We start from the raw sequence: 26,046 nt of genomic DNA on the forward strand, positions 1-26,046 counted from the left end.
AACTAAAAAACTCTCAGACCCTACCCTACAGCTCATGGAAGAACGACGTAGGATGGTTCTGCAGTCCTCCGGTGACGTGACAGTCTGCCGGCGGCTCAACCGACAGATCTCAAAGTCCCTGAAACGCGATATACGCCAATTCAACACCAAATGTGCTGAAGAGGCTATTGAGCGAAACAGGGGCTCTAAGGTGTTTACCAGGGATCTGTCCATTGGGCAAAGCCGGCTGACCAAACTGAAGACCGAGGACGGCAGGATCATATCTTCCGGAGCTGAGCTCATGGGTGAGGTAGAGAAGTTCTACGGACAGTTATACACGTCCACACGATCACCTGTTTGCAGTGCGGCAACAGATCCAAGAGCCGCACTAACCCGACACTATACCGAAGATATCCCGGACATCGACCTGCGCGAGATTAGTATGGCTCTCAGACAGCTCAAGAACAACAAGGCTCCAGGTGATGACGGAATAACAGCAGAGCTTCTAAAAGCGGGCGGACAGCCGATATTAGAAGCTCTCCGAAAACTGTTTAATTCTGTCATCCACGAGGGTACCACGCCTAAGGCATGGCACAGGAGCGTGGTGGTGCTGTTCTTTAAAAAGGGCGATAAAGCTCTTTTGAAGAACTATAGGCCCATCTCGCTCCTGAGTCACGTCTACAAGCTGTTCTCGAGAGTTATTACGAATCGTCTCGCTAACAGGTTCGATGACTTCCAGCCTCACGAACAAGCCGGTTTCCGAAAAGGCTTTAGTACCATAGACCACATACATACGCTGCGGCAGGTTATACAGAAGTCCGAGGAGTATAACCGGCCCCTATGTTTAGCGTTTGTGGACTATGAGAAAGCCTTCGATTCGATCGAGACCTGGGCAGTGCTACAGTCTCTCCAGAGGTGCCAAATTGACTATCGGTACATCGAAGTGTTGAAGTGCTTATGCGAAAACGCCACCATGTCAGTCCGCCTTCAAGACCAGAACTCGAAACCTATCCAGCTGCGGCGTGGCGTGAGACAGGGAGATGTAATATCTCCGAAACTGTTCACCGCTGCACTGGAAGACGTCTTCAAGCTTCTGGATTGGAGAGGACTCGGCATCAACGTCAATGGCGAGTATTTGACTCACCTTCGATTTGCCGACGATATCGTAGTCATGGCTGAGACCATGGAAGACCTAGGCGCAATGCTCGATGACCTCAGTAGCGTATCCCAACAAGTGGGTCTCAAAATGAACATGGACAAGACAAAAATCATGTCGAACCACCATGTCAGACCCACCCCTGTCAAGATCGGCGACGCTACACTCGAAGTTGTTGACGATTACGTCTACCTAGGACAAACTGTCCAGTTAGGTAGGTCCAACTTCGAGAAAGAGGTCACTCGTCGAATCCAACTCGGCTGGGCAGCGTTCGGGAGGCTCCGACACATCTTCTCGTCCGAATTACCGCAGTGTCTCAAGACGAAAGTCTTTGACCAGTGTGTGTTGCCAGTGATGACCTATGGCGGTGAAACGTGGTCGCTCACTATGGGCCTTATCAGAAGGCTCAAAGTCACCCAGAGGGCAATGGACAGGGCTATGCTCGGAGTTTCCCTGCGAGATCGAATCAGAAATGAGGAGATCCGCAGGAGAACCAAAGTAACCGATATAGCCCTAAGAGTTGCGAACCTCAAGTGGCAGTGGGCAGGGCACATAGCTCGCAGAACCGACGGCCGTTGGGGCAGAAAGGTTCTTGAGTGGCGACCACGAACCGGGAAACGTAGTGTTGGCAGGCCCCCCACAAGATGGACCGACGACCTGGTAAGGGTTGCCGGAGTCCGATGGATGAGGGCGGCCCAGGACCGGTCCTATTGGCGCTCGATGGGGGAGGCCTTTGTCCAGCAGTGGACGATTCCCGGCTGAGATGATGACTACTCCCGCACTAAGAATTGCTCTTGTGTCGCGGCGACTTTTACAAACGTATAAACAACGGGCACAAAGTACAACCAGACCCGAAACAATTATTTGTGGATCGCACAAATAATTCTTCCGTGTGGGAATCGAACGACTTACCGACGCAATGGTAGCGGTGTGGTCACCTTAACCACTGCGCCACAGAGGCAATCATATGGCATATGTACGGCAAGCTACTGTCGAGGTACTGAAATCATACTCTAGTACGATTCTTGCCTTGTTACATTACAAATGAGCGAATGTTCCCATTAAGTCACTTCCTTCAAAAACATCACATGATAATGTTCAATATTTCATATTTCATACAGAGTAATTACAATTCCCATTTCCATTTTCTACGAAATCAATATTTAAATACACATTGATTCAATGATAATAACAGTGTAAGGGTCCATTAAAACAATGTAATCAATATAAAATAATGACTGTCTTGGACGGACAGACCGACTTTAATAATTATTGTGTAGTGTCAAAAGTCAATATTGTTACATTTCAGTTACGGAAAAGCTTTCAGGAATGTAATATAGATAATAATACGCCTTATTCCTTACAGCCCGCTTCCGTGGCGCAGTGGGTAAAATTGCCACGTCACTCTCGTTGCGTCGGCGGGTCGCAGGTTCGATTCTCACATGGAACAATTATTTGCGCATTCCACCTATAGTTAGTTCGGGTCTGGTTGAACTTTGTGTTCGTAGTTTACATGTTTGTAAAAGTCGTCGCGACATAAGAATTTAATTTTAGAAACACAAGAGCAATTTTTTGCAATTTTTAAAGTGGGAATTGTCTTTTTAAAAATGAACTGAAAGTCGGTAGAATCTTCCGCATTCGCCGCGAACGAATCGTCAAGTTAAACCTAATGAGATTCGTCTTAATGTCTTGAGACTTAAGCACCCATTAATAGCGCGATTGGAATACGGCATAGCGTCATTTTAAGACTACAGAATACGAAAGTACCCATCTCTCGAGTCGCTTGAAGTAGCGAGTACGCGAGGCTTATCCAAATCGACATTTTTGACACGATCTCATTTGAGGCTCACGTAAACTTTAGTACGAAATTTATACACCATTTGTTGTGTAGTAAAACTTGCATATATTAAAGAAGCTTTGGATGGAAGTGCAGTTATTTTGTTGTTTGTCCTTATCCATTAAAACGTATTTAAACGTGTAGCGCTGTTCTCTACAGACGGTACTGTCGGGTATTGAAAGTTTGACATTAAAAATGTACTGCCAAAATAGTTCCTACGACGCCCGTTAGAGGCGGTGATCAGATTTTCATGCAAAATTTCTCGATAGCTAGCTGGTGGTCGGTAGTCGGCAGTAGTAGAGAATCGACCTAGTGTATATTGTTTTATTGTAGCGTTCAAAAGTTAAATATTTATCTATCTATTTCAGATGCTGTCCAGAGGTTTATTGAGATGCCGACGTATACGGAAGTGAATCCGGGAGAGGATGCCTTGCTCAAGTGCCGGATATCAGACAAGAAAGGCGTTTGTTCGTGGCAGAAAGATAATAAGGTAAGTTTACTGAGTACTACAACAAAAGTTTATTAAAAAACTTTCCTTTATTTTGTTTTTGCTCTATATTTTTTTGAGATTGCGGATATCGTGGTTGTAAGTGGTGCCTTTTGAGCTCAACAACTAAGTTTTAGTGAATGGGAAAAAGTTAAGTTTTCATCAAATTAAAATACAATGCTGCAAAGACTAGAGCCAACATTTCAAATCTACTGCAGACTGAAAAAATATTTTATAATCTACGACGCAACAAAAAGTGACCTGATTTTCAGACCTGAAGGCAGTAGGTATAGAACTGCAGTTGATTACATTTAATGCTAGAATTCTATTACTTGAAATTAAAAACTAACGCTTATAAAATTTTATGTTGACCGTAAATAGTAATAGCGACGTTCATTTCAAAGGCTTCAAGTTCTCTATAGCAGTTTTCAAACAGATAAATCAATACTATAACATATGAATTGCAACTGTATTTTCTATTTATTCTGTCCGAGAAATTCTTTGTATGTGAGACTCCTTATTACAAGCCTTTCGAGTATAAAATGCCATAGGCAGAATGTTGTATTTCCAATGCCTCGCTGTATTTCTCTCGGCTCTTTTCACAAGCATTGCACTCGCTTCAAATATGTTTTCAGATTTTTATTTATATTGCGACCGAGAATTGAAATATATATGTAATTAAAAAACCTAAATGACTCCCGTCAAGTACGAAGTCTACGCCATTTTAATTTTTTTGTGTAAGCTTGCTGCGTGAATGAACGCATAATTACTACATACTCTGTTCATATTAAAACTTTAATATTAATAAGCTGGGATTAATTACTGCAAGTAAATGTTAAAACCGTTACTTTAAATTAAAATGTTTTCAACGGGATGTAATATTCCATTATGGATAAAGATAAAAGCTAAAATTTAAATTCGTTTGTTTTCGGATTTTGTAGGTCATTTGAACTAAACTCTCCTTTTGATATCCAGTACAAGTATAGAGAGAGCTCTGGGATTTTCATAAATCTCGTGATGTGTGTTACTGCTAAATAATTCCTGGTATCTCTTCATTGTATTGTTGATGTTCGTGCAACATGAGATAACATAAGTGAATTCGTGTAACACACCAGCTGACTAGGGTTCCCTTCTGGGAGGACTTGGCCCGTTGTCGGGCGAGTTTACAGACTCTCGCTTGTCATAAATGGACAAAAAACCATGGAACTATTTCAGTGACAGCCTTATTCCCAAGTTGATCCGGGATAAAAAATAAAGTGTCGCGTGCTTGTCATCCCCTGAAAGTTGTAGAGTCAACTAAGATAAATGGGTTATCGAGTTGGTCGTAGTTTGTGAACTAGAGCAGCCGCTGAATTGGCTCTGAGGCCAACACTTTGTTGCCTCAATCTTTAGGCTTTTAAAGAGCTTCCTTCTATAGTAAGAAGTTTTGTGGTTAAGGAATGTTGATACTACAAGTATTTGATGTGTAGCCGTTCACTAGTGGAGCTTTCAACGTTTGATGCTCGTAAAGTTGCGCCCTTTACTCCCCTTGTAGGTAACTGAGATTTGTACCAAAAGAAACTAATTCTTAAGAAGCTAGCAACAACTACGAATTTCATTTTTAATTTTGTACGTTCTCGTGAGCTCTTTAATTAGTTTAATTAGGCGAGAGGCGAAAGGTAAACCGTACACGAAAATGTAAAGGATTTGCTTGAAACTACAACTCTAAAATCTCTTGTATGTTGTTAAAACTTATTCGTTATCACGGGCACGTGTTAAACAAATAGGTTAGTTAATCAGTAGGTTAAATATTTTTGTAGAGGCATTCAAAGGCGATGACGGGGTGACAGCACAAGCTATAAATGCATGTTGCACCGTCACGCGACATCGCGACAGTATAGAGCCACTTACGACACTAAAATCGCAATGTCGCGTGTTGCCGCATGAGTGTTTAATTTCCCATGGGCCTCTTAAGATGTGACTAAGGAAAGATGTGCTTGAATTATATCTCTGTGCCAATGTGGGGTGCTATACAATCGTTTTAAGTACGTAATTATATTGTCTTCGAGTTGTTTACGAGAAAGAACCCTTTACTTCCGCGAGTAAACGAATTTTGTCGCACCAAATTTCTGAGAAATATTTCAACCTCGGGTATATAATGTTTCCCTTTTTTAGAGTTTTCTTCCTTTTGGGATGTTTGGTCGAAGTTATTATTGTAAACAACATTTATAAATAACATCTTCCCGGGAACTTAGCCTTTCGCAGTATTTGTAACATTGGATTTCGTTTACGCATAATCGTGAACCATACGTCTAATAGCTGGAAGTGTCTCAAGATCAGTATCATTATGCATATACGCCACTCAAATAGACACTACAGCGTCGAATGCATGACCGAATATCTTTTGAGTCATCTCAGACTGCCAGGAAAAGGAAATGCAAGTACGATGTTATGCTACACAGGACCGCTCGTAGTAACGCACGCACGCATTTCCACTTTTATATATGACTGAGTTCCTTCGGTTCTCTGGTTAGCCGTAAGCCGAATGCCGTATCCAATCCTATACTGTATTGCACGTTTCGTTCCTAGCGTTCATGCACGGAGTGTCATTGCGTGCGTGACATTCAACGGTATAGTGAAATATTACCATCGCTTACGAGAGTGCGTAGAATTGATTTGGTTCACATAAAACTTAATTTTGTTTGTTATCGGCATGTGAAACGTGTATGATTTTTGTGATGGGAAGAATGTACATGGGAGTTTTTATAACAATATCGAAAGGAAACCACAACTAAAGCCTTTATCGTGATACAATTATAATAAGTATTAATTTCACATCTATAGCCCAACTACGTTCTAGACAGCCTTTCTATACAGCCTTGCAGTAAAATAGTACTGGATGGAAAAAGAAGCTAAATGAAAAGGCACAGTCTACAGGTCTCTAATGTTGCACACAATGCTCTCTACCAAGTTATTGGACTATAGGAGACTATTTAGCAAAAACGGAAAACAATTCAGCACATCCAAACTTTAAACTGCAACTAAACTGCGTAACGAATTCAGGATAATATGTTTGGTATAATTCAAGCCTTCTAGCTCCCTCTAATGAGCACTGCTTTAGAGTGAGGTTTTGTACAGAACTTGTGTTTGTTATTATGTAGCCTCGTTTTGAACATGAACCTCAGTTTGTCAGTATAACGACTTTATCACTTGATTCCGAGAACCGAGTCATTCGTGTTTTGAATTTGAGCCGCGCGCTCACTGTGACTTTTGAACTATGGAAAATACTGTGTATTGTTACAAATTACGAACCTGGCTCGTTGTCGTTTTGTAGTTGAGTCAGTCATGTGATTGACTCATTATTTTTATTTTATATTGCCTACAGGTTTATTTTTAAACTGCCAAAAATGCCGCTGTTGTTGAAATGGGTTTTATTCCCTTAGGCTTCATAGCGAGCGTTGCTGTTTTCTATTAGTACTTAGAGTACTTTTGCAACAGTGTATTTGTATAGTTCTTAAACTTAGATCGCGTGAATTTTGACATGCGATGCCTGCATAGGTACATTCTTGCAACTTTCATTTTTAATTGTCTAATTTTGTATTTCGCATGAGATATTTACTATAATATGCTCTAAGAATTTTAAAAATACCTTTTAGGTAACATAATTGTAAAACGAAAGTAAGCCATTCAAACTATTAATAATATATCTGTGATTTACTCGTCTGTTCCAAGAATTGGCAGAGATGTAAATCTGAGATGACTCAAAAGATATTCTGTCACGCATTCGACGCTGTAGTGTCTATTTGAGTGGCGTATATAAACTAATAAAGATCAAATGCATCATTAAATGCCGCTACATGCAGACACTTCAGTACACCCCTTAAATTCACTGCACCAAATTAACTTTTAGAAAATCGCAACTAACTGTTTAAAATGGCTTAATGCGGTACAATTTCCCCGTACGAGCGATAAACAAAACTCGCCGGGAATACAGATAAAACTAAACATTAACATTAACCAGTGTTTATCAGTCGGGTTAACGTTAAACGCCCGTTTGGTATGAGCAATCGGCCGCGAACGAGATCTGAATCTTAACTAGCCCCAGTCACGATTGTTTTAAAAGTTTAAACGGATTATGAGGTCGCATCCTGCCTTGTGTACCTTACCTCTGCTTTACAAAGGGATATTATAAGGTTTTATTGCGCTCGTGGTCGATAAATGCAAATGCAAAAATGAATTTCTTTTTTAATTGTCCGTTAAACTCGAATTGCGCTAGTCATCGTTTTTTAATAGTTTTTTTTCAACAATTGGAATTTTGCAGCGCTGCGTATAAAGTATCCTGTGTCCCAATCCGTAACGTTGGCTATCTATCCACCAGCAGTTCAATCGTTACGCGGTGATTGAGTAACATTTATTAACCCGTTTCAGGACTTTCTGGTCTGATAAAGTTAATAACATTTGTGGAAAAAGTTATAACCAGGAATTGAATTTTTCTAGTTCAATTCTTGGCGTACGATATTCCGTCGTATTCAATTACAAGAATGAATTTTTAAAAAGCTCGCTTCTTTCTTCCTCGAAAAACCTCGTTCCTTCATGCTTAGTAAAATAATATTTACTTTTACTCCAAGTTAGTTATGTTCCGACCGTGTTCACAATTTGAATAACATTTAAAAAGAATACTAGACCCTCTTTTATCTCGTAAACAAAAAAGAACTAAGCATTGTGCTCCAAACTTTTTAAGGCAATGATCGCTGCATCAGTAATTATGGTAATGTCTCCTTATTTGGTGGTCGTTTGTTCAAACTGTTGTCTATGCCCCGTCGCGGTAGGTTTGTTAAAAACCGGCAGTTTCATGAATATCATTACCATTTAGATTTAAAATGGCGTTATCTTAATTGTTCGATTCTTATCCGACAAGAAACTATTATATTAAACTTTTACGAACATCTTAAAGGTGTCTCTTAGTGTTCATAGATGGCATTTGAATGTTAAGTAAAAAGGAAATGTCTCTTTTTTCTTAACTACAAAGTTTTTATTATAAAATTGTGTTTGAGATAACTTCAACAAGCTATTTTATTTAGTTTTTTAGTTCGTTCTCGGCTCCAGAAGACAAGGGTAAGAAAATCTGTCTACCTCTATTAAAATCGGTTCCGTTGTTTGTTATTCTATAACAAACATACAACAATATAGGGTAACATTTCGTACCAAACAAGTGAGTGGAATGAAAACTGTTTTGTTTTGGTTCAACATATCTAACAAACATCAATAAACTATATTTGCTATTCTCCATACAAATTCAGACATTTTCAACAAACTAATGGTTTATTTTTATTTTGTTAGCTTTCGGATTGAATGGAACAAAAAGTTTGCTTCTATTAAACCCTGTGCCGTCGAAAACTAAATATTTTTGGATATTGAAAAAGTTGAAAGTTTGCTTTATAAAATTTGCTTATCCAGTGAACTAACAATAGGTATTGGATACACAGGGTCGCGAACTGTTGTTGATTTTTTTGGTTTTTATTAAGTCAATCTTGTTTATAAATTTATTTGTATAGAAAAAAGTTTATACGCTACGTAAACTATAACTATAAAATACGTTCAATGTTTGACTGTGATAATATACCTATATTCAAAGGGTAGCCTGTGGTTTTGGAAAGTTTAAATTCAACCGGACGATAGGTAAACTCATTATGCGAGAAACCTAATTAACGTTACTAAAACTACAGAGCATTATTAAAGGTACGAAAGTACAATTGAAACCACAAACACATTTGACTGTATGTATTATTAAATTCGCACTAAACATTACTTTGCCGACTAAAACATAAAAAAATCTATTTCCTATGCAATAACAACACCATCTTATTTTAAATCCCTTTCAGCAAAGCTCATAGCACTACCTTTGACTGCAAACAGTTTTCCAAGTGCTTTTCTTCGACATGCAATTTTAATCTCTATACCAATGACATTTGACACGTATTCATACGAACAATACTAGTTATTTCTATCAGTACAATACGGGTCGAGACAAAGCCTTATGTAGAGTCATTACCAGGCCTCTCACGAGTCCGTAGTCTGTGATTCATGACAAGGAATCCTGGGAACGTTGGCAGAACGCCTGTGTCCCCGGGCATCGATATCTGTGGGAATTATACTCGCATGTCGCACGTAATAGTGATTGAATACGAAATTACTAAGACTAACAACCAATCACTTGGAAAACGTTTGATGGATTTTTAAAGATGCTCCTTTTGTACTAAGTCTAGTCTCTACTTTACCTGCAAAGGGGTAATTTCTCTGTTTGTCATGCCATTCTTAGGAATCGTTAGGGAAATGGCTGGAAGGTGATTTATTTTTCATCAAAGGACTGCCACTTTAATGTAAGTGGACGTTATAAACGGAGTAAAAGCATTTGCAAATGTGGTAACAATTGTTTTTTACATTAGTTTTCTGTTGAAACGGCTTCATATTTTTATATGCGTAATTACTAACTTATTCCCTGTATTCAGTCATCGAGGATTTTAATAGATTATTGGTTCACTCGTATTGCAAATTCGTTTTCATATTTTCTGAGTATATTGAAGTGAGCATATTATGAGCAAAGCTCAGAAGGGATTCAATATTGCAAAATAACGAGCACGAGTTATATCAGTGAATTTAGTTTATGGCGTACTAAAATACATATCTCATTCTATTTCGAAATTGTGCTTAAGCAAAGTTTCGAAAATGTTGTATCCTTTTTGTAATTAAGTCATTAGAGACAGAGAGAGAGTTGCAGTGATAAATAAACGTGCCCCATTTTGGCATCGCAACTATGAATAGTCCCCAAATTGATTAACTAACATTTTTTTCCATTAGCTCGCAGAGGTCCGGGCGGAAAAGGTCGCATATTTATAGATCACGCACAATAACGTGAAGTTACAACCATGTAATTTGTCGTATTACGCGAAACTTATAAAATTATAGGTCCTGTGTGACCGTTTAATGCGGTACCTTAATGTTGGTTTCATGTCGTGACTTATTTTGTCTAAGATTTTACTTTATAATTTGTATAAATTACTTTTGGCTGCGGTTTCATCCGCGTGTTATTTGGTTCGTTCCTTCGGGACCTATCTATTACGAGATGAAATTCTGCCTTAGCTACGGACTATTTTTCTTCATACACTGAAAAATTGCGCCTTCAAGGACGCGCTGTATTTAGATGCTTATAAATAATTACTTACCTACTTTTATTTTATTGCCAAATGCGTCTGTCGTCGTCTTCAGCAAAGTTCGTAGTATTTTTCGATTAAAGGTAGTTGTCTACTATATTTCCAGCGGCCAGTGAGTGAACCGTATAGATATCGGTAGTCTGGTTGGATTATACTTTTGGTCCGTGACCTGTGATGTAAAGACTCCCCCGGCAGAAGATTAATTCTTAGCGAGAGTAGTCTTTCGAACCAAAAAAAGAGGACGACCTTTTACCGACTGAATTAAGTTACAGTTCAATGAATTCAGTTTAAAAAAAATCCATTCAGTTTTAGTTCGCTCTTTTCGATGACACAGTGACAAAAGAATTAACCTACGTAGGCGTCAACATCAATCAATGATCTAGTCAATGTACTGTCACCGAGTCACCTATCAAATGACTATGCATATCCATTGAGAGGCCCTTCACACCAGTGGAATGTGACGAACATTAACCCTATAAACCTCTATATTTCGCTCTATAAAGCTAAAGCTATGAATTTTACATCTCGCCGCTACATTTCGCACCTGCAGGGTTATTGGCTTGATCCAAAAATACGCGTAACGGATTATGTTACGCAATTAGATGCATGAGGGCCCCTGTGTACACGTTCATGGTAATTATAATTGCAGATTGTCAACTAGCCAGAAGGCTAACCAACTGTTATGATTCAAATAACAATTAAATAAAAGCTAAATCTAATCCATTACTGTCCCACTGTTGGGCAAGGGTCTCCTCCCGTCATGAATGAGGAGGTAAGCCTTGAGTCCACCACGCTGGCCAATTGCTCATTGAGATAGCAATTAATTTATAGAAAATATAAATACTTTTGATAGACCGGAATTCAAGACACAAGGAAACAATTTATTAGTGAATCACAACAGTTCCGTGTGGTAATCAAATTCACAACACGTGGTGGAGCATTCATTCAGAGAAACAACTTTCCAATTCATGTGCAAAATTGCCTGATTCCATTTAGCTAAGGCAGTTAGTAGCTCGATTCTCTACTACAATCGACTATCAACAACCGACCTGTCATCGAGAAATGTATGAAAATCTGATCAGCGCCTCTGACGGGCGTCGAAGGAACTATTTTGGCTGTAAATTCTAAATGTCAAACTTTCGATACTCGACAGTACCGACTGTACAAAATCGCGCTATAATTCCAATTAAACAGTATCATTGGCTATATTGCTTGTCAATCAGCTGCATCAACTTCGAACGGGAGCTTCTTTCTATTTGATTGACGTTTGAGATTGAAGTTGTAGAGTACGTGTAGCGGATCCATATAGCACAGTACGGAGGTGTAAATACGGTCGTGCGAGCGACTGTGCTGTGAGGTAGTCACGCCTCGCGGTCACGCCGTACACTGCACTGTTCTACGCCTATGTGGGATGGTATAAAGGATAAAATACCGCGTGGTGTTTCCGTATGGTCGAAGTTCCTTGTCTGTCTTTGTTTTTTTAGAATGCAATATTTAGCGATCTTTATTTTAAACTTGTATATCTGTGATTGGTATTTATTCAAAGTTATTCAATAACAAAGATATTAAAATATAAAAAGAAAATGAAGAAAATTTGGTTAGTCAATCAGAAATTGAAAAATAATTTATCTGTCAATTTTCTATTTTTTCGTAGATAAAATTTACACCTTTGAAATAATACTTTTAAAAACTCTGTGTTGATCTCAATATTTTATATTCACGTACACCTATGTGTTTTTAAGTAACTGTATAAACATGACAATTATTTCTTGACTTATTTGTATTTGATTCTAAATAATGATCATTCAAAATCAACAAAGCAATCCATTCGTCTCTATTAACTTGGTCAACTAAATGTATTTAATATTACTTCTTGACATATTTGATTATGTATTTTGTAACAAAAACGCCGTGTTATTAATCATTTCTCGCAGATTATAACCGTGAAATGTTTTGTTAATAGTTTTTACTTGTACCCATGTTTTTTGCGACGGTTGACCTTTAATTTATTTAGATGCTGGAGTTATTAATATCAAGTAGAAATTGTTGTCCCTAGAATAATCAGTCGATACTCGGTCATATTAACGTAGACATTTTGTTGCCACAAATTTTGGCTCATTAAAAAAAAGTTTCGTATGATAAGACAATTTGTTTAAAACAAAACAGGACTATTACAGACAAATGTAGAGTTTGTTATGATTGTTTCCAGTAGTAGTAAAAAAATATTAAAAAATTGCGCGCGTAATTTGCATCCGCTAGATACTATGCTTTACGTCAAACCAGAAAGCGTTTTCACCACCGTGCGGCTGACATTTCGGGCGCACACGTCCGTATCCGCCTGTGACGCGACTAAAAACACCACTTTTTAGTTTTTACTACTTTTTACCTTTTGACACGGCTCGCGTTTTATTATCATTACTTTTTGTACCACGCACGCTGTTTTTGTTCACTCAACCTGTCATGTTTGTGATCCGATTTACTGCCACTGGCGTAAACTGAAATACAAATTAATATTCAATGGTTTCGGGTTCCGTTTTTCTAAGAGATTTCAATTATGTAACCTAATAAGTACTTTATGCTAATAGAAAATGTGGACTTATTACGAGTTAAAGTCTCCCGGGTTTTAAGACTTTGCTGATGTTAATCTTATAATAAAAGGTTTTTTTTTGGAATTCTTACGGAATAATTTATACATTTGCTAAAAGAAAGTAGTCAAATGTTTAGGCATTTAGCGTTCCGTAAAAGTCGTAAAATACTTTTTAAGGATTGTTTGTAGGTAGACAGCGGCGAGCCATAACCGTAACTTTGTCAATTTGTAAACCGCACAAAGTTTTTTCCATTCACGTGTTTTCAGTGCTTTTGCATTAAATCGCGGCTAATGGATTTTGGATACTCCATTAACCGGAATTTTATGTTAAAGCAATCATAATCGAGCATTCATATAGCCCTGTATGAGTATAGACTTAAACGTACAACGATTATACGATTCCGCAAATCAGTCACAGCATGACTAATAAGCCAACAAATAACCATTGACAAAGACATCCAAACAACTTTAAAGGTCCGCAATTTGAGGTATTGTGCATCAACAAAAGACTTCCAACTACTTGCATAAAAGGTTTTTTACAGTCGTCGAACATGCGGTGAACATATTTTGTCAACCGAGTTTGCGTACGCCAATCAATGACAAAGCCCTTTTCTTTATCTTAATCTGTTAGGGACCGATCGTCCGTCAGCCAATTAGTGGCACAATGGCACATTATTGCGTAGTCACCACGTTCCCATATATTACAGGGCCATTAGTCATCTATATCTGATAAGAACTCATCCATTGCGCGCTGACTCATCCGTCTTTTTGCATACCCTTGAGAAACGGGCGATGTACACAAAACGATTGATGATAAAGATGAATGATATAGCAAGTCACAGATATTGATCGTTGTGCTTGATTGGACTTGAGATGGGTTGCGATTGTCAATACTCATTTAAGGTTGGGCCACACCGAGGACTGATTATACTAACTTTTTATGCTGAATTGTAAGCATTAGCAACGAAACTGTTCAGAAAAAACTTTAACAGTAACTTAGCCACTTAAATCTGGAGTATTTAAAGGGTTTAAGAAGTAGGTAACCGGATATTACTTTGTCATATTTTACGACATATTTTTATAGCCATAATATGAAATTTTAATGCGTAATACACGCAATACAGAAGGTAATTATAAGCTTTTTATGTTGCGGACAGTTGGTGCGATATCACACGTTCGGGCGAGAAACTCCCCAAAGAGCTGTAAAGCGGAAGGTTTAAATAACGTGTGGATTTCTGGGCGACAAATGTTGGTGGGCGCGCGTTGCTTGCGACATTGAGTGACGTTGCCGGAAACCCGGCGACGTTGCTACACGTGTTGTTCAATGGACGACGAGCCGTCCACATTTGGTCCAGTTACTTCTGTTATGCTGACCGTACTGTTTGCTCAAGCTTGCCTGCAATAATAATGTTCTAAATTAAAGGAAGTTTGGATAGAAGTTACTTATTTACAATCAATCATTAATAAACAAAAGTTATACTTTCAAAAAGTTTGTACTTAAGCGTTTACTTTCTACGTAATAGCTGTCTTCGTAACCAAACAACACAGTACATATAAACAACAAAAGACAATAATTAGCACAACTGCGTGAATACATTCCCAACCATCGTAATCTCAGTTATTAATAACAAACAGGGTGGTTAGAACAAATTTCATATTTACTTTCACTTGTCACGTAGGGTGGCGGCAACTCGTAGTTCGGCCAAGTTTTCCCATTTAACTTGTTGTCGCAACTTATTGATATATTTACCAAGTTCCGAATTAGTTCGCTACTTTTAACACCCAGTAAATACGGTTTGGACCTTGTTATAGTGTTAAGTAATTAGAATTTACGGGTTGACAACTCGCGAAATTCATAGTTATCGCACGTGAATATTTTTCGTTGCTTCAAATGTTTTTTCTGCGCTTTTGTTCGCCAGAAAAATCCGCTAGCAGTTTTAATACTCAAAGTGCAGCACAATCCTATCCCATTCACAAAAGTGAGTTTTAAAACTAGTCGGGCAGAACAAAGGCGCTGTCTAATATCGGTTATAAAAAAATAGACCGACATACCCTTTATCCAAAATTTTGCACGGTTTCATAGAAAATAGGACACGAATTCCATACAGCTGGAGTCTGCAAGCTAAAGCTGGTATGTTTGTAAGTGTAATCCTAAAGTCAAACGAGCTTTTAACGTGTCTCGATGCACTCTGTCCACTCCGCAGCTCGGTTACTATAGCGTCAAATTACCGGCTGCCGTCCGACGGGCGCAAACACCAAACCGTATTAAGTTCGCTTCTTAACTTTTATAAAAGATTGAGGTCGATACCAAAGAGCTCTTTCAGCATTATCTAGGGGCCATGGACGCATTGGTCACTAGGAATTAACCTCGACAAGAATGTACTTGAGCGTGTTCTTACAGGAATTTATTCTGTGGAACTGTCGAACGGCTTGAGCACGAGGTAAGAAATATGTGTTGGCGACCTTGCCGTGTACGCGGATACTACATACTACAGATACTGCATTACAGATTTTTTAGTTTTTAGTTCAGTTACATATTTTACAGGTAGGTTTAGTATTATTAATATAAATGTTTATATTTTCGTAATAAGTTTAAGTTAAAGTACGAAATCACGAAGCCTTAAATACAGAGATATTTTTATCGCAATGAAGTCAATTCTAATTCTCACTTACTGCTTTTTTTAAACATTATTTTATCATCCTTTAAAATGATAAGTAAAAGCTTTATACTTGGTTTCGGTCACACTCAGGAACAAATGTGAGTGATATGTCAGCGAGGGGAAGTTTAAGCCACTTGCATGCATCGCTTAAGTTGAACTTGTGTTAAAAGTGTAAGTCACTCCCGCGGCGTACTGTTCGCGACTCTAACTTTCTGAAAGAGCTTCCCAAGTTTCCTACCACGTCACATTTTAATATTTCCGTAAGTATTCTCTAAAAATTTGCTACAATCTTATGTATTATCTCTTGAGGCACTGAACAATAAAGAACATAAATGTAAAGATGATTTTGATTCTAGCAAAGTAAAAAAACCTATACAAAAAATAGTTTTATACAAATAGATTTTGTAGTTTGTTGTGTTTATGTTTATAAATCCCTAAACCCTAAACCGAGAGTTGTCTTTTGTAAAAAAGAATAAAAACAAATAACTTCTAGCTCACGTTTTCACGTGTTTTGTATAAAATATAGAAAATAAAATTCCACGAAAAGAAAGAAAGGTCGAGTGACTTATCACAAATCGAAGCTTTTAACTTAAAGTGCGGGTAATCACGACGAAATGGACAAATTAGTGTGATTTTGAGTGAAGACTAATCTTTATACTTATACAATCTATACTAAATTGCTCCGTCATGATTCATTTTACGTCCAGGCAGAGAAATATGTACCTTTAATTTATTTTTTTCAGCATTCAAGTAATTAGCACGTATAAGAATTTTTCTCATGACAGGGAATTATACAAATCAGTTGTTAGAAAAAAAAATCGTGCTAAATCCACAAAATATTATATTCTGTTAAAAATAGCTTTACTTCGATATAATGTAGGTGTAGTAGAAAAGTGCAGGTGCTGTGTTGTTCAGGCCAGTGCACAATTTCAAAATTCAGATGATATACAACAGGAACAACGTAATATTGTGCATGGAGTGGACACGCGACATTTTGTCTGGCATAGCACCATTCGTGCACACTTCTTTATGAGTGAAAAAACTTGAAAATTTTTCAAACTAATTTCAACTTTAAATAAATTTCAATGACTCCCCACTTTAAAATACGCTCAGGAAGCAATTTGCAGTAACTTGTGACTTATGTTTTAGCTCCAAGAAATTAACTACTATGCAATTAATAGAAGTTTTTAGTAAAAAATGTTTTCTAAGTATTTTTAATACCGAAACACGTCGCTAGTTTGGCTAAACGTCACGCTGTATAAACAAGGGGCTCGGCAGCGGGGTTATTAACTCGTAAAGGTTAATTTTGTTGTCATTTCTTAAATATCAAATTGGATTTAGTATTTGAATACCATTCTGTGTTGTGATTTGAAAGTGAGGGGTTATACGGGTAATATAACATAGACAATGATGCCATTTCTGGTGTTACGAACACATTAGTATGCTTTCATTACTTTTGTGTCTAAAAATATGCATACGACCACTCTAGTGATAGTTAGAAAAGGCAATTTTTATGAAATCTGTTTATCCGGTTACACCTTTGAATAAATAGAATTAAAATAACCTGTAGTTAAGTACTAACCTATATAATTAAATTTATGGAAAGTAATGAAACAAGTTTTAAAACCTTTCATTTGTACAATATTGTACTGTAGTGGTAACACCTGTGTGAATAAAATATCGTATTTTACCAATAACATAAAGCTTTAAATTGAAAATCAACAAATAGACTATTCACCACTCCACTCTACACTCTAAAATTATATTAAAACTTGAATATTTCGGTACTATTCAAAACAAAAAGCGACCCTAATAAAAATTCAACCGTACAAAGCCTAACCACACGTGTTATTTAACAATAGAACCATTGGTATTCCAATACTTGTAGCCAGCAAACCGCGATTACTATTAACTGTGTTATGCGACCATGAAAGAAAACCGATGAGTAGTTCTTATCATTCCGCTCACGTTGTGTGTCAGTTCGTAGAACAGACAAGTGACTCGTAACCCGATACTGCATTACGAACATAAGGACGAGTATCATTGCTGTCTTTTATTGTATTACTATCTTATAAAGACTGTGGTAATGAAGAGCTTATGTCTTAATTCAGCGCAGCGTAGTTATTGTAGTTTTTTAACGGTCTTTTGGATTTGTTTGTCGTCAAAAAGTTTTAGGTGAAAGAATGTTTTGTCAATTTTGATCTACGATTGTGATTGTTCTGGAAAGGGTATGTTACGATAGAATTATAGTATAGTTAAAGACTCAGTCAGTCGTAAAATTATCGCATAGCGCTGCTCACTATAGGAGCGCTATATGATGATTTTTTTATTCATGCTAGTACATGATTTCAGGAAGATTTAAAGACCATCGTTGGAAAACTATCTCAATATTAGCCACAGGAAGTCTAATAAAAACAAATATAATAATATGTTTTTTCTTCCCATCGAAGTAAATGTTTTCTATTTCATTCATGTCTATACTTAATTAGTCATCCTTGTATTATCACTTGCCCTTACATACGTAATGTTTTAAACATGTCTAATGAGTAATTGTCATTAATGCTAGAATCGTAGGTAACCTATGCAAAGAGGCACCTTTACAAAATTTGAATAAACTGTTCGTCGTTATCGTGTGCACGATGATCATTACTAACATTTGCATAAAATTATGGCATAAAAACTAGGTACCTAAGTTGGTATTGATTTTCAATGAAATAGATTATACAAATTGGCAGTATCGAACAAATTCCAATAAGAGCCCACAAAAAGCATATTCGCAATCAATATGATTATTTCTTCTAATTTATTAAATCTGTGACGTTGCGAAATCGTTGTTTCGAGTTTCGAAGCGACCGAAATTGCTCTTATCCTCAAATTATAGGGCAGGCCACACATGCTCGTCTTTAATTGCACGGCGTGTCTCATACACGGCGTCACGATAATTCGGTGTTCGTGACTGTACATTTTAATATCAACGTCTGAGACGCGTTGCTATGCTTTGATACATCGATACTTCTGACTACGACACTGTTGTAAAGCTCCTTCAGATACAACATGCGGTGTCGCAACGACTTAATTGTGTGTTTTTTTGTTTCTGTTGTGAATGCGTGCAGTCATGGGTTAGGTAGTCGATAGATTGTTGGAAAGGTAAAAAATATCGTCCTTTTGGCAAGCACTTCAGATCAAATACTTTTTTGAAACATGGTTTATTTCGCTATTGAATTTGTTGTGCAAAAATCCAATGGCTCTTAAAATAACCCATACAAGTACTATTCTATATTTTTTGTGAATATGTTTTTTTATGTTCCTAGTACGCACAACTGGCTTATTGTGAATGACTATAACATAATGATTACGTAATACAGGACACAAAGCCCAGCTCCCTTTCGCTTAATCCTACTTTAATTGTTCGAACACAATAAAATCTTAATCTTTACCTGAATGGATAGCAAAAAACATACGTTGACAGTACATTATTCATAGCAAATCGTCCGTCAATGTACGCAGCGAACGAGTGAGTATTGTGTGAACGCCCTTTATTTTAACCTCTTGCTTTCATTTCTCCCCCGACTGCTTATGAATAAAAGGCTTTCTGTTCGCCGGCTCTCGAGAACATTAGCGATGTTAATATACGATAATCGTGTTCATAATCGATCCTTTAGTATTGAATGTCTCGTTGTATGAATGAGGGGCCACTTCAAAGCTCGATGTGAACCCAGCAGGACGATTATATAGATTCATTTCAAAGGATTGAATGTTAAGCACGTGAAATAATCTCTCATGCGGGCGGTTTGCAAATTCACCCCTATTTGCTTTCGTACTCTTTCATGGTCTGGATTTTATTTGATTTTCTATCTCTTTAAAGGTAATTTTAAGCTTTAATTTGTAAAGGTCGGCTTAATAAAATGAATAAAGAAAAGCTTATCCATAAATTAACTGAATGAACGGGCCTTTCTCACTATAAAAGCTACGAAAAGAAAGGAAAAATGTGCTTAATTTTTTCCTTCATAACAATATGCCTGACGTGAAAGCTAGTAGTCAATAACTTGTTCATATTACCGTCCATTATTTAAATCAGCGCCAGTAAAAAAGGAATGTACTCGAGCGAGCCTTTGAAAAAGTCTAGTCCCGGATTAATACTAAGTCGATTGAAAACCGTTTTGATGGGTTTAACACACTGAAACTTAATGACGCTTATTTGAAATCGTTGAACTGTGTACGAATAAATTGCTCAGCTAAAACTTTTAACTGATCTTATCTCAATCATTTTGGAAATAATTTTAACTTTGACGTTTTTGAATGTTATGTCAACGTCTTATTAAAATTAATTTCAAATCGGTTATTCCATTATTACCCGAAGCATTCCTTGAATAATTTCGTTCGTTTATTGTTAAGTAGGTCAAGACTTTTGAGTGCGGAGTCTACTGACACACTTCAATGTTTGGCAAAGAAGTTAGTGGCTTGTGAATCAGTAAACCGAACACAACTCTACCACAAGTTTGTTCATCATATGCGCCGAGAAAACATCAATGGTAATTGTGCGACTTTCGTCGTTCTATTACACGTAACATTTAAAATTTTGGCACAATTTATTATTTTAGAACTTTAAGAAACAAAAGATTTTAACTTAGTATTTGTAATCTGAGATTTTGTCTTTAAATAAATGTTCTCGAGCGATGTGGCCTCACAAGCTGATATGGGCGGAGTCAACGACCGGAAACGGACAGACAAATAAAATCGAACTCTAACCTAAATAACTGGCAGTAACTCAATACGAACGATATCTTCAAGGCATACAAAGGTCGTCCTTGACTGTCAGATCAATGGGTGTTATGGTGTATGCAGGATACAGCCGAACCCATCATTGTTGGCGAGTAGGTGGGCGCGCGTAGGTCGCATTGAGCACCATGGTTGAAAAATGAAGGCGAAACACGAATAGTAAGATTGATTGTGCGATACAGTGCCTTTTAATCATTTTCTTTTTTGTGTTACCACATTTTTTTTCCAAGTTAATGTGTCGATGAATGTCAAATAATAAAATTTTACTGATTTATTGCTCTGGTGCGGTCGAGAGAAACTTGGCTGGCGTCGAATCAATTGTGAGCCAAGTTTTAACTTTGTGAGCTGAGTTTAGTCGAATCGACGTGTTTTCATGCGTTTTGTATTTATTTTAGTTTGCAGGTTTTTTAAAGATCACTGGCTTTATATTAAAATTTTTAAACTATCGAATAATGAGTTAAGTTGAATCATTTGGACCAAAAGGCAAAAGCGATAGCCATTACCAAAAACTTACTTAGCAAAAAATATTATGTTCAACGTTGGTAATCGTATCTGCCCCTCTGTTACCACAGTAAACAGCATATTCTCATGTAAATACAGGCTCCCTACAAAAATCTCTATCCTTTCAACATCGAGAGCTGCCGTACTGACACTTAACCCTACACACGATCCATTACAGTATCGTTGAACGGTTCAACCCGACTAATGTTCGAACACTATATTTATAAATCGCACCTATCGCCATCTATCGGGCGTAACTTGAAACGTGTCTTAATTGCTCACCCCCAGGGAAACATTCACCGTTGGGATAAAAGTATCACATGTACACGAAATGGGTGGCTATTTGTTTTGCGAAATTTTATACAGGTCAGTAACAAAAAATTTATACATCGTATTTGTTGACATATAAAACTGCATATGGCTTCATCAATGCCGTGAAATATTTATGTACTTTTTATTTATGTATATGGCCGCTGACCGTTGCTTTGAAGTAGAGCACTTTGATGCTACGGTCTCTCCTCGAGATTTTCTAAATCTTTAGCGTCTTTAGTAAAGAGATAATAAAATGTAAATCCCTTTTCGGTCATAATTTTATTTGATGCTTTAGTATTCGTCAAAGTAAATATTATAACTCCATTGTTATTCTTACATATTATTTGAGTTTATTATTGCATTAAGTGTACAAAAAGAAATACAGACCTTGCCAATATAGCACGGCAATTATACTAGCAAAATTTTATAAAAGAATACGAAATCAATCCGTGAAACTGTACTACCTGTATATTGTATAACCTAAAAAGTAAAAAAAAATACTCACCAACAATGAATTTAATGGCTTCTTTTACTTTATAAGGTTGACTAAGGAGCCGTAGTCACTTTCCTCGCACCCTTCCTAAAGAGCACCTAATATCTAGCTTCAGGAATATTAAGCTTATTGTTATTAAGCATTATATTCCTTTTACGACTCTAGCAGAGTAAACAGACTGACAATTAGAGCAGCTTTACGTAAAATCTTATTCGATGTAGTTTGCGGTCAAATTGTAATGTGCTTGGAACTGTAATTGCCACGTTATAACCATCTGAGCCGTATGGATATGTCTTTGCCACACCCTTGCCGAATAATCTTGCTAATTCTTACTTTGTTATTAATAATTATAAATGCGAAAGTTTCGTATATGAGTATGAGTCGAATGTTTCGATGTATGTTTGTCTATCACGATAATATGTCTGAACTACTAGCCCCCGGTTTCTAAGGTACATTTAACGGTAGTTTATCTATTCAATAGCGTTTAAACTCATATAATAAAAAAACCGGGGGTAAGTTAATTCTATGGTTACAAGCATGAATTTACGTATAGTTAGTAGGAAAATCGAAATAAAAAATATATTTCAAAGGTTGTTTATGTCTGATGGAACAAAGTCATGTCTGTTGTAATTGTTTCAACATGTTCCCAAATAAATATATTTAGCTATTCTTAGAAAAATATTTTTCTTAAAAGACCTTCATATTTTTATATTGAGTACCTGCAAAGTCTCCAACCCGCATTTTGCCAGCGTAGTGGCCTCGAGGAGTAGCCCGTAGTTCGGGAGGAGATCCTTGTCCTGTAGTGGACAGTACTGGTTTAAAAACCGACCAAGTGCGAGTTGACCTCGTGCACAAAGGGTTCCGTACCGTCAAAATAAATAAAAAATACGAGAAAAACACCTTTATTGTATGGGGACTCCCTCAATCTTTTTTTTTAGTATTTTTGTTATAACGGCAACGGAAGTACATAATTTGTGAATATTTCAGCGTCCTAGCTATTACAGTTTATAAAATACAGCCTGGTGACAAACGGACAGACGTACGGAGGTCTAGTAATAGAGCTCTGTTTTTACCTTTCAAGTACGGAACCCTAAAAAGGCCTTAATAATAAAAAACAAAGCTGCCAAGAACAGCAAGTTTCAAAAGTAAAGTTAAAATCTTGGCATGGTTACGTAAACTTAATTCGTCCTCTCAGTATACCGGAAGAGTTGTTAATGTGACACTCATTACTGCTGCGGGTTGAATTTCAACTAAATTACTTCGTGTTACACCCCCTAAATTAATTAGGATTAGTCATTACACACGTTTATGTGTTTAATTTAATTATAATTGTGAAGTAGTTTGTTTTATTGGTGTTAAGTTACGCTAGTTTGTGATTGTCAAATGTCTAGTTTCGTGATTATACGTGTGATAAGTTTGTATGTTATTTTTTTTGTTCTTTTACTAAAACTAATAAAGGTAGCGTAAGTAACTTTAAAATGAATTTCCCCCGGTTTCCGAGGTACATTTAGGGGCAGTTTATCTATTCAATCGCGTTAAAACTCATACAAAAAAACGCTATTGAATAGATAAATTACCGCTAAATGTACTCAGAAACCGGGGGTTAGGTTAGGTTAGGTTAAACTTATACTTATGGTCCACAAAACTGTTTGAACAGTTTGTCTGTGGACACGGTCGAGTCTCATTTAATTATAGCAGATAATTATTTTGGTAGAGAAATGTATGTATCTAAAGCCATTTTGAGGTAATATGATATTTGTACTTTTCAGAACAATGTTTACAAAACTACTTTATATCAAAATGTAAAACCACGTTTCCATAAGTTCAAACCGAGGGTGATAAAGTAACTTAAGTATGATCTTGTTTGCTTTGCATCTTATCAAAGTTGCCGTGCACAAACGTTCATCAAGTAGTGAGCTAAAATGGCGAAGTAGTCTTGAAATTAGTACTGGTCTGTATTTCTAAAATGCTTTTATTTATGACTAGCTGACCCGTGCAACTTCGCTTGCGTCACATAACACCTCGTTTTTGTAACATTTCTCGTTGCTACTCCGCTCTTATTGGTCGTAGCGTGATGATATATAGCCTATAGCCTTCCTCAATAAAGGTCTATCTAACACTGAAAGAATTTTTCAAATCGGACCCGTAGTTCCTGAGATTAGCGCGTTCAAACAAACAAACAAACTCTTCAGCTTTATAATATTAGTATAGATACGTATTATACTGTAATACATCCTAATACAATAATAGCATTGTGCCCACTATAACTTAAGATGTACCTAATATAATATCACATGCCATAGTCGAAAGCCGTCCTAATAATCCATACCAGTAACTTACCCAAAAGAGGCCGGTATCGTACAACACAGGTGTTTTATAAAAACTATCATCGACCTTAATTATACATTGTTATTCCGCCCACTAGTTAATATTTATTATAACTCACATCTTACAGTAAATAAATTGCCTATGGCTATGTGATGTATCGTATTGCAGAATCGATTTTTGTAGGTTAATTAAAGTTGCGTGCGTGAGAGCAAATACGATGAGTTTTTTTTTTGTTCAACTGACACCTGATGGAAATATTTTACTTTTAAACAAATTAATGTTGTTATAACACAATTGGTTGGTATATGAATTTGGTCGGGTGTATTTGAAACAATGATGTTTTGTGGGTATTTTTTTATGTTTAAGTAATTGTTGTTTTTAATGGGTAGAATAAAATTAAATGGGTGGGACAAGCGCAGGATTGCAATAACAAAAAATGGCGTACTCAGAGAGAGGCCTATCCTCAACAGAGTGGGTATAAGTAGGCTAAATAGAGGAGAAGAAAAGTTGTCAAGTGTATATTATATATAAATACATATTATTTTAACCACTTCGTCTCTGATTAATCATATGAAAATGTAGAATGGTATGTTTAAATCAGAAAGATAGTAGCATACCCTTTTGAAATTGGCCCACTTCAGAATTTAGGGCGACTTTATATGCGTCGTAGAGCATAAAACTATAGAGCCAAAAGCTTTGCCAATTTGATAATCTTCACTGAAACTGCAACTGTTTCACATTACCATTGTTTTGATCGTCCAACTCGTCCAAAAAGTAAATTGTAACAGGCATCCTTTCATTCGGTGAATTTGTGTCGTTATCTGTTAAATGTATTTGTGCTTATCTTCGACATAACAAATTCTCGTTATGTGAAATTAATAGTTATCTAGCTAATATGTGCAAATATATATATTCTATACGTACGCATACGTTATATTGTCCAGCTATAATGCGGCTTATGCACATTTAATATAAGTTTACCATAAATTTTAGCGATTACCGTTTACTGATTAATATAAAATTATTAGCATACTAGAGACCGCCCGCGACTTCGTCCGCGTGAAAACCCTTCCCGTGTAAATCCCGATCTCTCGGTAACTCCGGGATAAAAAGTAGCCTATGTGTTATTCTGGGTCTTCAGCTACCTATATACCAAATTTCACCGTGATCGGTATAGTAATATTTGCGTGAAATAGTAACAAACATGCATACATACATAGATTCTCACAAACTTTCGCATTTATAATTTTAATGGGATATAATGAAAAAGATCGAAAATAAAGTTATGTTAGTAAACTACCTATTAAAAAAAAGTTAAAATTTCCGATTAGTGTTTACCATTTTTCATCTTCGCGTTGTTACTTTTCAGTTCACGATAAGCAGTCTTTTAGTATACTACTTTTGATCCCTTGCAGGACACAACTACTCAGCCATGCAAGTAATCCCCTTCTACCCTCGTGAATTACGCAACCATGATCTTCTTTTACGGCTGATATTAAAGCTTTACTTCTTATTTTACTAGCTAGGGACTAATTTAATAATATGAGTAATCTTATAAAAAAAACGGACTCGCGCACATAGGATTCCGTACAATCCATATCTTTAAATTAATTTATAAATACTCATTTTATTAATATTTCAAGCACAAACTTGTCACCATAAATATTGACCAAATCAAGCAAAAAACCACGTTTGTTGTATGAAAGCCCTCTTAAATATTGATTTTATTCTACTTTT

General features: G+C 36.7%; 1 protein-coding gene across 2 annotated transcripts in view; it reads left to right on the plus strand.

The window, feature by feature from the left end:
* LOC142977829 (kin of IRRE-like protein 3) overlaps positions 1 to 26,046 on the plus strand; it is a 108,700-nt gene that overhangs the window by 50,770 nt on the left and 31,884 nt on the right. For both annotated transcript variants that reach the window (XM_076121924.1, XM_076121925.1), the window contains exon 2: positions 3,341 to 3,462. In XM_076121924.1, coding sequence (XP_075978039.1) covers positions 3,341 to 3,462 — 122 coding nt within the window. The remainder of the gene's footprint in view (positions 1 to 3,340; positions 3,463 to 26,046) is intronic.

This window comes from Anticarsia gemmatalis, chromosome 13, assembly GCF_050436995.1.
Source record: "Anticarsia gemmatalis isolate Benzon Research Colony breed Stoneville strain chromosome 13, ilAntGemm2 primary, whole genome shotgun sequence".
Taxonomy (NCBI): Eukaryota; Metazoa; Arthropoda; class Insecta; order Lepidoptera; family Erebidae; genus Anticarsia; species Anticarsia gemmatalis.